At 35.1% G+C, this 13,909-nt stretch overlaps 2 protein-coding genes across 8 annotated transcripts in view; one reads left to right on the top strand and one right to left on the bottom strand.

The window, feature by feature from the left end:
* Positions 1–2,664, top strand: part of Syx8 (syntaxin 8) — a 39,116-nt gene extending 36,452 nt beyond the window's left edge. For all 5 annotated transcript variants that reach the window (XM_089087549.1, XM_089087573.1, XM_089087558.1 and 2 more), the window contains one exon: positions 2,082–2,664. In XM_089087549.1, the coding sequence (XP_088943675.1) occupies positions 2,082–2,149 (68 nt within the window). In that variant the 3' untranslated portion in view covers positions 2,150–2,664. The remainder of the gene's footprint in view (positions 1–2,081) is intronic.
* Positions 2,665–4,616: 1,952 nt separating this feature from the next.
* The window catches only part of LOC148956847 (protein singed wings 2-like), a 39,635-nt gene continuing 30,342 nt past the window's right edge, over positions 4,617–13,909 (bottom strand). For all 3 annotated transcript variants that reach the window (XM_089087530.1, XM_089087523.1, XM_089087538.1), the window contains exons 7-9: positions 10,518–10,625; positions 7,977–8,066; positions 4,617–6,999 (exon numbers count right to left, since the gene is read on the bottom strand). In XM_089087530.1, coding sequence (XP_088943656.1) covers positions 6,817–6,999; positions 7,977–8,066; positions 10,518–10,625 — 381 coding nt within the window. In that variant the 3' untranslated portion in view covers positions 4,617–6,816. The remainder of the gene's footprint in view (positions 7,000–7,976; positions 8,067–10,517; positions 10,626–13,909) is intronic.

Below are 13,909 nucleotides of genomic sequence, written 5' to 3'. Positions count from 1 at the left end.
ATTTTCTTAGAAGTTGGGTAGTGGATTTACTTGCATAATACTAATATAGTTACGGTGTCAAAAAAGCAGTCGAGGGAGTTTTAAGTTAGCTGCCAAAAAAGCGAGAATCGCATTGAAAACACGCTCTTGGTTTGTTTTATCTGAATGAATCGCCTTGTTTCCTGCTTTTTCTTCTGTCCTCGTTGAATTTCCTTAAAGAGATGTTTCTAGGATTGTTTTAATTTTAGTTTTAATGGTCACATATTTTATCGCAAGCCTCCATTTATCTGTGCTTTACTGATGACGAATCTTAGATCTAGAGCCGAAATATTCATTTAGAAGTCATTTTCACTGTCTTAGTACCACAATTAGAATATTAGAAGCTACAGTGATGGCAGTGGTCAAATATCACATTAAAGCATGGGCGCTCCGAAAAGCGGATGAAGAAGATTTGCTAGATTTTTTCCAGAGAAATTGTCTACGGATCGTTCTGGATACCCGGCTGACTGACCGTATTTCAAACAGTAGGCTGTACGAAAATTGTGGTTCAATCCCGCTTTCTAGGGCTATAATGAAAGAAATGTTGAGATGGCTAGGGCATGTTGTACGGATGACAGATTGCCGAAGATTGTCCTTTTCGGCCGACCGTCAAGGGCTAAACGGAAAGCACGTCGTCCTCATCTGGGGTACGAGGGTGTAAAAAGGGAGGCTTTGAATAGATTGGGATGGAGAAGGAGCGTGTGTAGCTGTCTCGGCCTCAGGTGGCTAGGGGCCCTCTATTAGTAGTATAGAGATACCGGTGAAACTAAGCCCCATTTATAATGAACTTCACAATTCCGATTCTTTGTGATATTTTCATTTGCAAACTGCTATTTTCCAACTACTTTCTGATAATTTACACAAAATGACCTCTCGCGTTTGGATAGCCATTCAACTTTAGACATTTTTATTTCGGTACCCTTATTCTGTTGCTTTGAGAGGGTGCATTTTAAACTTAGTGATTTGCCTTTGGAGATCCTTTTTGTCCTTAGGACTTTTATCTGTTCCTAAGCCCTCTCGAAGCAACGGTGAAAGGGCAACTAAACGTATTACCCTATTTTATGTTTTGATGTTCGTTTTGTTTTTTATTTTGCCCTTCATTCTACCGTCGCCAAAAGTTGATGCTCTTAGAGCTTATTTTGAAAGCAACTGAACGAAACAACGCGATTCTTCAGCACCCCGATAACTTTTCTAACAAGTGTAATCTAGGGGTTATAGGAAGATAGAGAAACTATACGGCTGAAGGTTTTTGCTTTGAATATTAGCTTCTTTTTTTATAATTGTATTACTCTACACAAGGGGCTAAACCAAGAAATCCCTACACCTCTAGAAGCAGAAGAAACTAACACTGACAATAGTTTCACATTTGCAAACAAAATTCACTTGCGTTGTTCCATCTGTAAGGAACTAATTTTATTGCATTAAAATTTGCCACACATATGCAAAAAAACACATATGCATTAAAATTTGCCACACATATGCATATGCAAAGAATTTGCCACACATATGCAAAAAAATGCAAAAAACTTTTGCTATCCAAAATGTTTGCAGGGAGCGAAGTGCCAACTATTAAGTTAATTTTACCCAGGGAGTAAATTTCTATGGGGCAGGGGGGAGGCAACTGTCCCTACAAGACCTCAGGATGATCCCCAGACCCCAGTCGGCCCCCCGCCCCACCTGAAATTTAGTTTCTTCAAAAATATGGTCAAAATTAAGATAAGCCTGCATAATTCAAGTATCCACAGAAACGGGTCAGTTTTCTTTAGTATATCGTATCTTTATGGTACTATAGGGCTCTAAAATAGCCCCCCCCCCCTCAGGATTTTGAAGAAATTTAAGCCACTGATTTTACACCTCAAGATTGATATTTCAGTAAAACTGAACAAAATCAATACAATCCAGCCAAACATACTGGAACAGAAAAGGGCAAGTTGTTTTCCTTTCCCCCGTATGTGGCAGAGCGTAAGTGTCATCCAGTTACATGCGCCAAGTCTTGTATTTTTAATTTATAGCTCTGAAATCATGCAATTTTGAATTATCTCAATTTTTCCTTTTTCTTTCAGCATACTGGCTGGCAATTATCCTATTGTTTATTGGAATCATTGTTGTCTCCGCACTACCAAAGCTGTGACATATAAACATTTGTTGAAATTATTAATTTTTTTTGGAAGCTATGGCCCGTTTCGCAAGCATATTTTTAACATTACATTTTCCAAGTCCTATACATGAATATATTCATAGTGTACAAAAAGGGTTAAGAGTTTTCAGCTAATTCATCTTAGTAAGTGTTGTGTTGCTGATTTCCATGATTTTTGTATCACCCAGCGATAGGATAGAGTCACATCTCAAGCAATCGAACGATTGACAAAGAAAATATCGGAAACCTGCTTTTTTGCAATTCTAAAATGAAGTGAATGCTTTGATTACCATCTCCAATTGATAATCGGGATGGTAATTTTTCATTTCGTCGTCTAGACAAAGGTTTTGAATTGTGTGGACTTTGCTTAGTTTCATCTTTTGTCTATCTTTTATGCGAATATTGGTTTACCTTTTTTATTTTGTAAGTAACTCGCGTTGTATTGTGCGTTACATGGAGCTATTGTAAAAGCGTCTAATAGCGTCTAATAAACGTCTAATAGCGTCTAATACCCGGCTTCCAGCTTACCTGTTTGTAAATATTTGTGAATAAATATTCTCCACAATAAACAAAAATGCCTTGTGCCGTGTACATAATTACTTTTTTGTTACATATCATATCCTACCAAGACTTTAGGGTAATCTAGTATCTCAATTCACACAGACATATACTGTCTCTAGCCTATTAAAAATTAATATGTCTGAGAAGTAAATTTAGAGAACAAGGATTATTTGTGAAAGGATGGGAATTTGAACAATAATAATAAAAAAAAAAAAATGTCTGCTAGCTATGGCTATTAATTAAGCAGATGGTGCTGAGCTGTAACATACAAAATATGATTGCCGAATTCCGAAATTAAGATCGTGGAATATTGAAATTACGATATTTTTTGTTCAAAGTTGCTACATTTTAGGTGTAACAATCTCATGTTAATACATATTATTGATAAAACGGGAGGCAAAAAGCGTTGTGAAGTAATCAATTTTCATCGATTCCATAAAAAAAATGTGTTTTTATTCCATAAAAAACGTGTTGTAGTTAAAAAAAAAAATGTGAGATTACTGAGGAGTCTCAATTATGTACATCTACTGAGAATACCAATTTAGCTAATAATTTTTGTTGACATTGGGAATTCCATTTTTAACATTTGTTATCAAGATTTCAGAGCTTGTTACAACCAATTTTTGATGGAAATGTTGTCAGCTTGATTCAGGTAATAACAAGGCATTAAAGACATTTGTTGTCCTAAACCAACCAATTTTTTTTCAATTTGATTAACCATAGTTGAGTATCACTACCCTGTTTGTCTATGAGGAGCTAGATTGCAAAAGAATCTCGGAATATTCACTGAAGTTCCCTGCCTTGTTATTTTTGTATGTCTATTCTCTAATTAAGGTTAAGATAGAAAGTGAGGTTACTAGTTGGCTCGGAGTAGAATCAGGAGTTAAGCAGGGTTGTGTTTATCTCCGTTTATATGGATTATTTTGATGGAATTTGTCCCAAGGAACACCATAAAGGCTATGAAAGAACATATCACCTGGGAGGATAAAACCATGCATATGATTTTACACCACCCTGTAATAAAAAATTCAGTTCAATGAATGAGTTTTTTGAGGTTTAAGAGTTCAGGGTACGAGAATAGGGTTGGAAATTAATACTACAGGGCCAAAGTCGCTTAGAGTACGAATTAATGAAGACTAAGACATGATGTTAGATAAACCAAAAAAAAAAATCTGTAAAGTGAGTAGTTTCGCTTACCCGGGCCGCATTATTACTAATGATAGTGGATTCTGTTGATATAAAAATCAGAATCGCCGAGGCACGAGGTTTTTTTTACCATTGAATGTCCAAGCTAAGATTAGGTTGTTTTGGAAACCACGGTAATGACTGTGGTCAAATGGCTCTCAGTATCGAAGCTAAGGTTGGGGAAGGTATACTGATTGTTTTTCCAAAGAAGGTGTCTAAGGATGGTTTAGGCGCTGGTCTGGGCTATCAAACAAAAAGCTCCACGACAATTTGGTTTTCTCCCTCTTGCCAGGGCTATAATGAATTTCTGAAAGGTTAAGATGGCTAGGGAACGTTTCAGTATAACAATAAGAAGGTGTTTTATAAATTTATATAACCCTTCCTATAGTTATACCTCTAGTGGAGTGGTTAGCACGCTAGAATTGTAATTCTTTATCCTTAAGGACAGGAGTTCGATTCTTAATGTCGCTGGTTATTTTGTTTGGAAGAAGGGTCAGGGGCGTGACTCTATAAGCTCAGCCAGAGTCGACCCTGAGCACCCGGAGAAATATGGGGATGGTAAACAGGAAGGGTATGAGAAAGCACCCCCCCCCCATTGCACTTCCTGGCTGAAGGGCCATGAAACGGAGATTAGCACCGTCGGTAGGGACTGTAAAGTCCATTGCTGTAATCTCTCTTACCAAGAATCATATCAGAATTAGCCGAATTGACATAGTAACAAATAATCATTCCGAATTAGTGTAATCTCCAGAATAAACATGACAGTATATAACCAAAAATATAAGGTATTAATCTATAAGGTATAATATATAAAATTTTAAAACACATAACTGTTGCACTGGATATAAAGCTACTATTTTATCACAGCCTAAGGATTGAATTTGGGCCAAAATTGTGACCAATTCATCATAGTCTGTAAACTTAATAGAAAAAGTAGAATATTAAGAATACGGTAATAAGGGACGCATCAAGGTCTCGAACTTTTGAACCTATTTCTGACAGTGCCTTGACTATTTGACCCTATGCAATGTCTATGTTTATCCCTGTACCCCCCCCCCCCCCGTAACAAAAATTAAGAATTTGGATTATTATCCAGAAAGATACAAAGCAAAAATCAACAAATAAAATAAGCAAAGAAGATATAAAGCAGAAAACGCATAAGGAAAAGCGAGGGTAAAGATAACAGTGTTTCAAGTACTTGGAACGACGAAAGTGAAGGAGCCAGGTTTGACCTAGTCTCAAGGAAAATTCCTGAAGAAAAGGCATATTCGAATATAATGTCTCATGTTTTTGCTCTAAAATTTCATTCCCTCTCCCCTCCCCCCCAAAAAAAAACAATTTCTTCTTACATATATGATAAAATTCAGAAAGGTGGCTTCAGTCTCTTTCCGCTTATATCTCAAATTTGTTATAATAAAAAATACCGAACGCCACTTAGCACTACCATAAATAATAAATCCAGTTTTAGAAATACAAATTGGAATTTCATTTTAAGTTGGGCCAAAGATAGAATACTAACTTTCGCTAAAAGGAAGCCGGAGACATTATTTACATTCCCTACCTTTTTTCTCTTCTGCTAGGTAACAGTTCAGTGTAAGCGGTGCTATTAGTTTTAAATTCTCGTTATGCCCATGCTTAAGAGCTCTTAATGCAGGCCTCTGCCTGGGTAAACATTTAAAAACGCTTTTCTATGCCATTGGCGTCTTCTTTTCATCAATAGTTAATTAGTCTTCTAGAGCTGCATCGTTTTTGTTAATTAGTTTTTATCATCATTATGGGTGGGCTCATCAAATCTCGGGAACTGAAAAATTCCTGGTAGGGTGTAAAGAGGGAGGCTCTGAACAGATTGGGAGGAGTGTACGTAGCCGTGTTGGCCTGAGGAGGCTTGATCTTACTGTGAGTTGTTAGTAGTAGCTGTAGTAGTAATCTGTGATTCTAATCACCGCGAAAGCAAAATGGTTAACTTTTATAGGGGAAAAAAGTCAAACCATTCATGAAATACTAATTGCCACCATTTTGTTTTTAATAGTGCATTGGAAAAGAGTTTATTTTAATAAATTAAATCAGTTTATGACACTTCATCACGCAATTTACCCTTAACCTTGCTGCCAAAAAAAATGACAGAACTATTATGGTTTGCATGGATACGAAAGTGATGCAGCCAGTAGACAGCTTTTGATACACAGATAAAATTTAGTTATCCTTTAAAACTACAAACAGGGGTATCCCGAGCCTCTTTTCTTTATAGGAGGGAGAACTTAGCAGATTTTACTGAATCACTACCTGATTTCTGCCGAATTTTCAGTAGAAATCAGGAATTTTGCAAAATTTTATTTTACCGAATGCCAAAAAAGTTGGGGGGCGAAGTGCACCCTTCAATCCCACCTCTCTCTCTCTCGGGACACGCCTGACTACAAATAGGGAATTTACTGCACAATGCATATTGATGAGGAGCCTGGTAAGAATTGCGCTGATCAACCAACGCATTAAAAAATTTTTAGCTGCGAGTAAAAGCAAAAAGGAATTAAAGGTCATTTGTTGAATCTAAAGTTGCATCAAGTCAGGTCAGAAATATGCTAATGGAGAAACGTTTTCATTGCGTAAGCATTTAGCTACAGAAGCAAACTTTGCATAAACAGCTTGAATTGAGTTTCTATTCCAAAAAAAACCTTGTCATTGAAGAGTTCTAGACTTCCTAGGAGAAAGCTAAGTGCCCACATGACACTGATCGGCTGACGTCACAAATTTTTATCTCCGAGTAAACAAACTCGTCACTAGGAGAATTCTTAACTTCAGGTTTGTATCAGGCCAAGCAGGGAGAAAATATGTTCGCATTATGTCGGCACTCAGTTAGAAAAAGAAGAAGCGAAAACTATTTTCCCGAGGTACTTTGCATAGAAAAGCTTCAATGAAGCCTAGGGCATTTTTGTAACAATCCAAGGAATTCTCCCTGTTTTTCTAAATTGGTAATAATCATAGCAAAGATTCCCAATAAGAAGCAGCGTGAAGAGAGCCAAAGCAACGTTGATCAGATTCATTATTTCAATAGTTCCATCAGATTCATCAACACATACGGACTCCAGTGCAACCTCAGTCACCTAAAATAGAGACGTCAACATTAAGTGAATAACATAATGCAATATCAAGCAATTAATTTACAATAAATACTGTTTTAAATTAATTTCAAATTAAACGTAATTTAATACCGCATAAGCTTTAGAGATTGAAGATTAGGTAAGCTGTTTCACGAAAAAATTATGATGAATCAGCTATTTGTTGTCCCAAGACTTAAATTAGGCTAAGTACATTAAAAAACACTTTTTGTCCTCATATTAGGTCTATTTCCACATGAAAGCTGCATTTTCCAAAGAAAATCCCTTTATCGTAGGGGATGGGGATAGAAAGTGGACCTTTAGGATATGAAAAAAAATACAGCATTTATAGCATTTATTTACAGTTATTAGCATTTGTATAGATTTATATAGTAATTAATTAGTTATAGTAATTAATATAGTAATTAAATATAGTAACTACATTAAGTATTAAATGAAAAAAAATATTTTAAATATTTTATGTTATACGTGTCGTGCATATATATTTTACATATATGTTTTGAATTCCTGATTTTTCCTTTTTTCCAAGATACATGTGGTTGTGTTTGTTCCCATCAGTGGCGTAATTTGCTATGGGGCAGGGGGGGCAACTACCCCTCCCATAATCGGATTGATCATGGAAAAAAACACAGAAACTTTGGATACAAATTTTAGAGGTATCGAACAGTTAAAGAGTTTTAATACTAGCAATAAATTCTCACAACGGGGAAAGTAATTTTTAGCAAAAAGTTAGTAGATTTATTCATCTTACATACATAAAAATTGCAATCAGAACCACAGTTTATATTTAATTGTTAAGCAAAGTGAGCCACAAACAAAAACAGCAATTTGATTTCCATATAATGGTGACTAAACAAAAATTGCCATTTAAAATAAGTGACTTTTGAAGTAATTCCCAAGGCGCCCAAACACTTGACAGCTTTTTCGATGAACAACGGGAGTGTAATGAAATAACTACTGACCTTTCTATTAGAGTTCAAGTCACCCTCACGGCTAGCGCATCTCATGGATCCCACATCTTTTATGTTTTTCGAATGTTTTGCCAAAAACGTCTGGAAAAATAAGAAAATTCATGCGTAGGGCTTCAGGGGGCACCAGATTATGCAAGTTGTAAAACAATGTATAGGAAATAAAGACGATATCAAAATTGTACTGATTCTGATCACGATTTCACCTCGACATCTCGATTTCGATGCGGCTCACAATTACAGTTCTAACAATGCTTACTATTTTTTTTACACTGTATAGGTGACAATTGCAAGACTTCTTCGAGGTTTCTTAGAAACCTCGTTCAAAGGAAAACCTAGGGACACAAGTTTTTCAACTTTCAATGAGAATCTATTTCAAGCAATGTTTTGTTGTTTTGTTTTTTTGGTTGAATAAATACGTTAAATATATCTTTAGTTCCTCCTTTAACTCGTTTTTGTAAAATTATACGTGTTTTTGTATTCTCCGTTTTATCTATAACGGTAATGAATTATGTCACTAAGTTTGGCATTACCAAAGTATTTGAAGTTCGAAAGCGGTTAGTTTTAAAATGGTGCTATCGACGGACCGAACATTTTCACCCAAAATCTTAAAAATTTGAATAATTTTGGATTACCAAAAGGTGAATGAGTGAAAACCTAACTTCTTACTGGGATAATGCGTAAAACATCATCAGTGATCCTTTAAGACTTCTCCTCCATTGAATCTGATCTGATGTGCAGAAATAAAGATCAAAGCGAGAAAATTAATTACTATGAAGTAAATATTTTTTGTTCGAAATCTACCCTTACCAATCACTTTGCCCTATGGATTTCAGGCGGTTCTATGGATTTTTTGTTGGTTTTCAGCCATTTTCTTTAGTATTGAGCAACCCTGTTTACCTTCACTTAAAGTTCCTGCTTATAATAACTTCAATAAAGAATTTAACTCTTTCTGTATTTGAATTCCTCTTTTACTAAAAAACTATTCAATTTTTTCGACTATCAGATTTTGTTCAAATATTGACAGTCACTCTAATACATGACTGACAATATAAATACCAGCAAATACAAGATTATAGATATAAAATAACAAAATTAATATACTATAGATGAGGTAATTAAATATGAAGTAATAAAACAATATTAAATACAACTGCTTTCTAGATTTCAAAAATGAGTTTACTCAAATAAAGAAATAACTATATAAAACCCACATGCTCTTATAAAATACACTAGTGATATTTTTGCTTTAAAGTACAATTCAAGCTGTAAAAATTAAATCTTAGAGTATAAAAAGGATTAATTAATCGTCTAATTACAAATAGAATCAGTAGACAAGCTACATTGAGCGCCAAGCAAAGAATTCACGCCAATCCAATTTTTGAAAGATCCTTCCTGTGTCGTTTGCTTTTGTTTCGATCACTTTTTTTATACTTTGAAAGGTCAGTTATACATCTTTTCTTTTTCTATATGAAGATATCTTTTTTTAATATCTTTTTTTTAGGTTTATTCACTGGCAGAGTTCCACCCGTTTGATTTGTCTTTTTTTTTATATTTCTTTTTGTTCTTCATTTTTGGTCATACGTCAACCATCGTCAACCCCCGTAAAAAAACCAATGGCATAAAATACATAGTTTTTGATTGTTTAATAACAAAACAGACCCTTTTCATTACTTCTGAAACCAAATTTAGTATCCAATTTTCAGTTTTATATAAACGATTTTGAATTCCTCAGTTTATCTTGTTTTTCCGTTTATTTCGTTTTTATAATTTCGCATTTTTATTATTTCAGTTTTTTGTTAGTTGTTTTACACCAGTCACTTTTGATTTTAACTAAACTCTGTACATCAGCTGTTTAGAAACTCCTGCAAGTCGCAAACTGTGGAACAGTCACAATTTATGCAGGAAACCGAAAAAATGTAGATCTACAGAATCGCTAGTAGGTGGAAACACTGGTCAAAATTTTCTTTCAGAATAACCTCATGTAAAACCACTTTCCAGTGACCTGCCACATGTATTTCTCTGTGTATTGTATTTCTATTGTATTGTCTGTTTTGTATCGTTTTGTATTTTCTGTCTGTTTTGTATGTATTATATTTATTCTATTCCTGTGTATACTATTTTTATATGCACCTCTGTTTGTACTTATTTTTATTTCCGAAATACTCTAGTCCCATCCGACATAAGAAGTGTAGGCTTAATGGATACATCGGTTAAAACAACGCTGATAGACAGCCCCCTTGGCACCCGGGTCTTTTGATTAAATTGACTCGTAGGCTACTGTCTAAGAATATTGTGGAATGTAACAAATATAGTCAGATAGTAATTTCATGATTTTTATTTACTGATTGCCTCTCATAATATTTGAACTAAAAATTTTATTGTTGAAACCCAATGCTACTGATAAACCCAATGATTCTTAGCCTCAATAATAAATCAAGCCGATTAATATAAGCCTCAATTAAATACTATATCTTATCATGTTTAGTCTTTTGGCGTACCAATATTATTATTTTTATTAACAGTGAAAAATACCTGCAAATCAGAAACTGTGGAACAGTCACAAGTCCAAGGATTATTTCCAAACCAAATTTCAGCCCCGCTTTGACGCTTTAGGGCGTCCTCCAGTGCATAAGTCGGAATCTAAGTAAAAAAAAAAAACATTCATTATTAAGTAACAGAGAAACAGGGAGTTTAACTGTAAAGAATCTTGTTGATAATTTTTTTAACTTCTACTCTCTATCTTTACTTATTTATCCCTATGCGCTTGAAAATATGCCTCCTGGATAAAAATACGAGGTCCCTTCTCCTCAAACCAATTGACGTTGGAAATTAAATGTCCAACCGGAGAAATGTGTCCTAGCCTTTGGAAACATGTGGCTTAGAAGAATCATGAACTTATCATGGCAGGAGATAATCATGGCAGGTCACCAGAATCGAAGTTTGCCAGAAAACCAGTCAGCCATTAGGTACTGACCTTCTGAAACGTAGAAGATGGACATATCTTGGCCAGATTCTTCACATGCCAGAGGATTGACTCCCATGTACAGTTTAGGAAGGCGCAAAAGAGGTCAACCAAGATACTCGTTTCGACGACAGTATGATCTGGATCTGAGTAGAGCGAGGTTTCTCTTCAACCATTGTGGGAGGACGCCAGGGCTTTATTTTGAGCCAATAAAAAATATCAAAGAGAGAGGTTGAAGCCTTATATGTACGTTTTTATCAGAAATCTACACACTAATCATAATGTTCAATCATCTTTTTCACCTTGAAACACTGCCTTAGTATCTCCTTCATCAAAAATATCTTAGTTAAAACTAATCACAGGAAAAGAAAAACAGAAATTGTTCTCTTTAACGTCAATGTTTCTTATATGAATGGCGTCGGGTTGATGTAATGCAAAATTGATTTTTTGCTTTTTCGCTTTATGCTTTTCAGGATAATAATCCATGATCTTAATTTGAAGAATAAAAAAAAAATGCACCATATAAACTGTTGTTAAGAATCGAACTATTAGCAGTCGGATTATGAGGGGTTTGTTATTAGCAAAAAAAAAAAAAAAAAAAAAATCAGAATATAACCAATGAACGAATTTACTATTTTGCTCAAAAGTAAGTTTAAGTGCCAATGACACTAAAAATGCAATGTGATTCTTTCAATTATTTAAGCAGAAATTTACACAACTAATTACGTCTTAGCAAATTGGAAAATGAGAAAAACCAGGAGCTCAATTTTTAATGCAAAAGATGTTACATGCTGGTATACAGTTTTTATACTTAACGGCCACCAAGTTTAAAAATAAAGAGATCTAGTGAAATACAGCATAAAATGAGGGGAAAAAATGATTTTGTTGCTCTAAAATGTGCACCATTCCTGATTACTGCAGCAAGACCATTGGCAGTCCCGGCATCTCTTGTGCCCGGGTCAAAATCTTGATTAGCGCCCACCCACCCCTGTCTCCCCAAAATTTTCAGGCAAATTTTCAACAAAATTTTCATTTATTAACAAAATTTTCTATTTATTTAAATCTGACTTTTCTTACTTTAGCCTCTGCAAAATTGTTAATTACCTCGTCCCAATTAATGCTTTTAATTCGTCGCGTTCTATGCTCATTAACGCTATATCATTTAGCCACTCCTGGCCCACAGTCGATCTGAGGACGTTAATATTAATTTAAGTTTACTAAACGACCGTTCATTACTGGCCAAGCACTTATCTCTAATAATATTAGATAGGCAACTTTTACGCTTGCGAAGACCCCTTCATCTCAGTATTGTACAATTAATACTAACAACATTAAAACTAATTAAATTTGGTCTACTTACTTTTATTTTCAAGGAATGGTGACGAAGATATGGGAAAAATTAAAATTTCTGATTCAATTTGCTTAAACTTGCTGCCAACTGCGCCCTTACTTTATCTTAATAAAAAAAAAATGATTATAACCGTTAGATTGTTTATTTAAAATTTTGCGCCCCAGTGCCCCCTCTGTCCCTTACTAAATCCTCCTATGAGCAAGACAGACATTGCAATTAAGTGAGAATTGAAAGAAAGTGTATATATAATAGAACAACAAGAATTTTGAGCTATGCTTTCATATGTTTATTATTGAAGTTTTTCAAAAGCAAACACTTTTGAAAGTGTTCAAAGTAATTAGTTAATTGATATACCTATGGGAGAATATTTAAAAAAAACTGATTAGGCTATCCAATGTTGTTTTATTTATCCCTTAGTTGACTATTGAAATACCAAGAGCATCTTTTTCCTCTGATTCAAAAACACCTTTTTCCTTACTTAATTTTGACACATTCTCACTACCCTATATTTGTTCAGGGACAAAAGAATGTTATCGCCCAACTAACTGTTGCAGCAGTTAACATCCAAATTCTAATTTGAAAACTTGCCTGTCCATTCTTCCGAACTTTCTTCAATTGCAGAAAAGTTCTGTGCGTCTAGGTTACTCTATTTTTATCAAACAGTTCGTGGTAACGAACTGTAAGTAAGGAGCGACCCGGCTCAATGGTAACCGAAACTCTAGAAAACGGGTCTTTGATACCAATAGATATATCAAAAAAATCAGATTTCAATGCTGATTTCAAATATATAACTTTCATCAAGTTTAGTGCTACCCATCAAAAGTTACGCGCCTGACAAAATTTGGCTGATTTTCAAAAAAGGGGGAAAGACCCCCTAAAAATTATAGAACCTTAATGAAAATCACACCATCATATTCTGCTTATCAGAGAACCCTACTGTAGAGTTTTCAAGCTCCTATCTACAAAAATGTGGTATTTTATATTTTTTGCCAGAAGAAAGATCACGGGTGCGTGTTTATTTGTTTTTTTGTTTGTTTTTTTTCCCTAGGGGTGTTCGTATTAAACCAATCGTCATAGAATATCATGGGAGGGCTCATTGGAATGGAAATTAATCTTTATAGTTATCTTTTTAAGTGACGAAAAAAAATGGAGGGCAACTAGGCCCCCTCCCACGCTTATGTTTTTCCAAGAGTCACCCGATCAAAATTTTGAGATAGCCATTTTGTTCAACATGGTCGAAAATATGATAAATATGTCTTTTAGGGTGACTTAATCCCCCGAAGTTCCCAGAGGGAGGGCTAAAAGTTATGAACTTTACCCAATGTTAACATATAGTATTGGTTATTGGGAAGTATACAGAAGTTTTCAGGTTTTTTTTCTGGTAGTGGGAGGGAAGGAGGGGTCGGTGGTTATGTTGGAGGATCTGTTCATGATGGAAGTTTTCATGGGGGAAGGGAAATTGCCATGACGGGGGCGCCGGACGTGCCAGCATTATGTATTGGTTCTTGGGAAGTATACAACCCTTTTCAGGAAGGATTTTTTCTGGAGGGGGGGGGGGATAGAGGAGGGGGTTACTCTAGAGAATAGTTCCGTGGAGGATGTTTCTTGGGG

Source organism: Artemia sp. Qi Xiang Cuo, chromosome 1 (assembly GCF_049724085.1).
Source record: "Artemia sp. Qi Xiang Cuo chromosome 1, ASM4972408v1, whole genome shotgun sequence".
In the NCBI taxonomy this organism is placed as follows: domain Eukaryota; kingdom Metazoa; phylum Arthropoda; class Branchiopoda; order Anostraca; family Artemiidae; genus Artemia; species Artemia sp. Qi Xiang Cuo.
The sequence above is the reverse complement of the archived record's forward strand: the minus strand, read 5'-3'. Positions and strand labels throughout refer to the sequence as shown.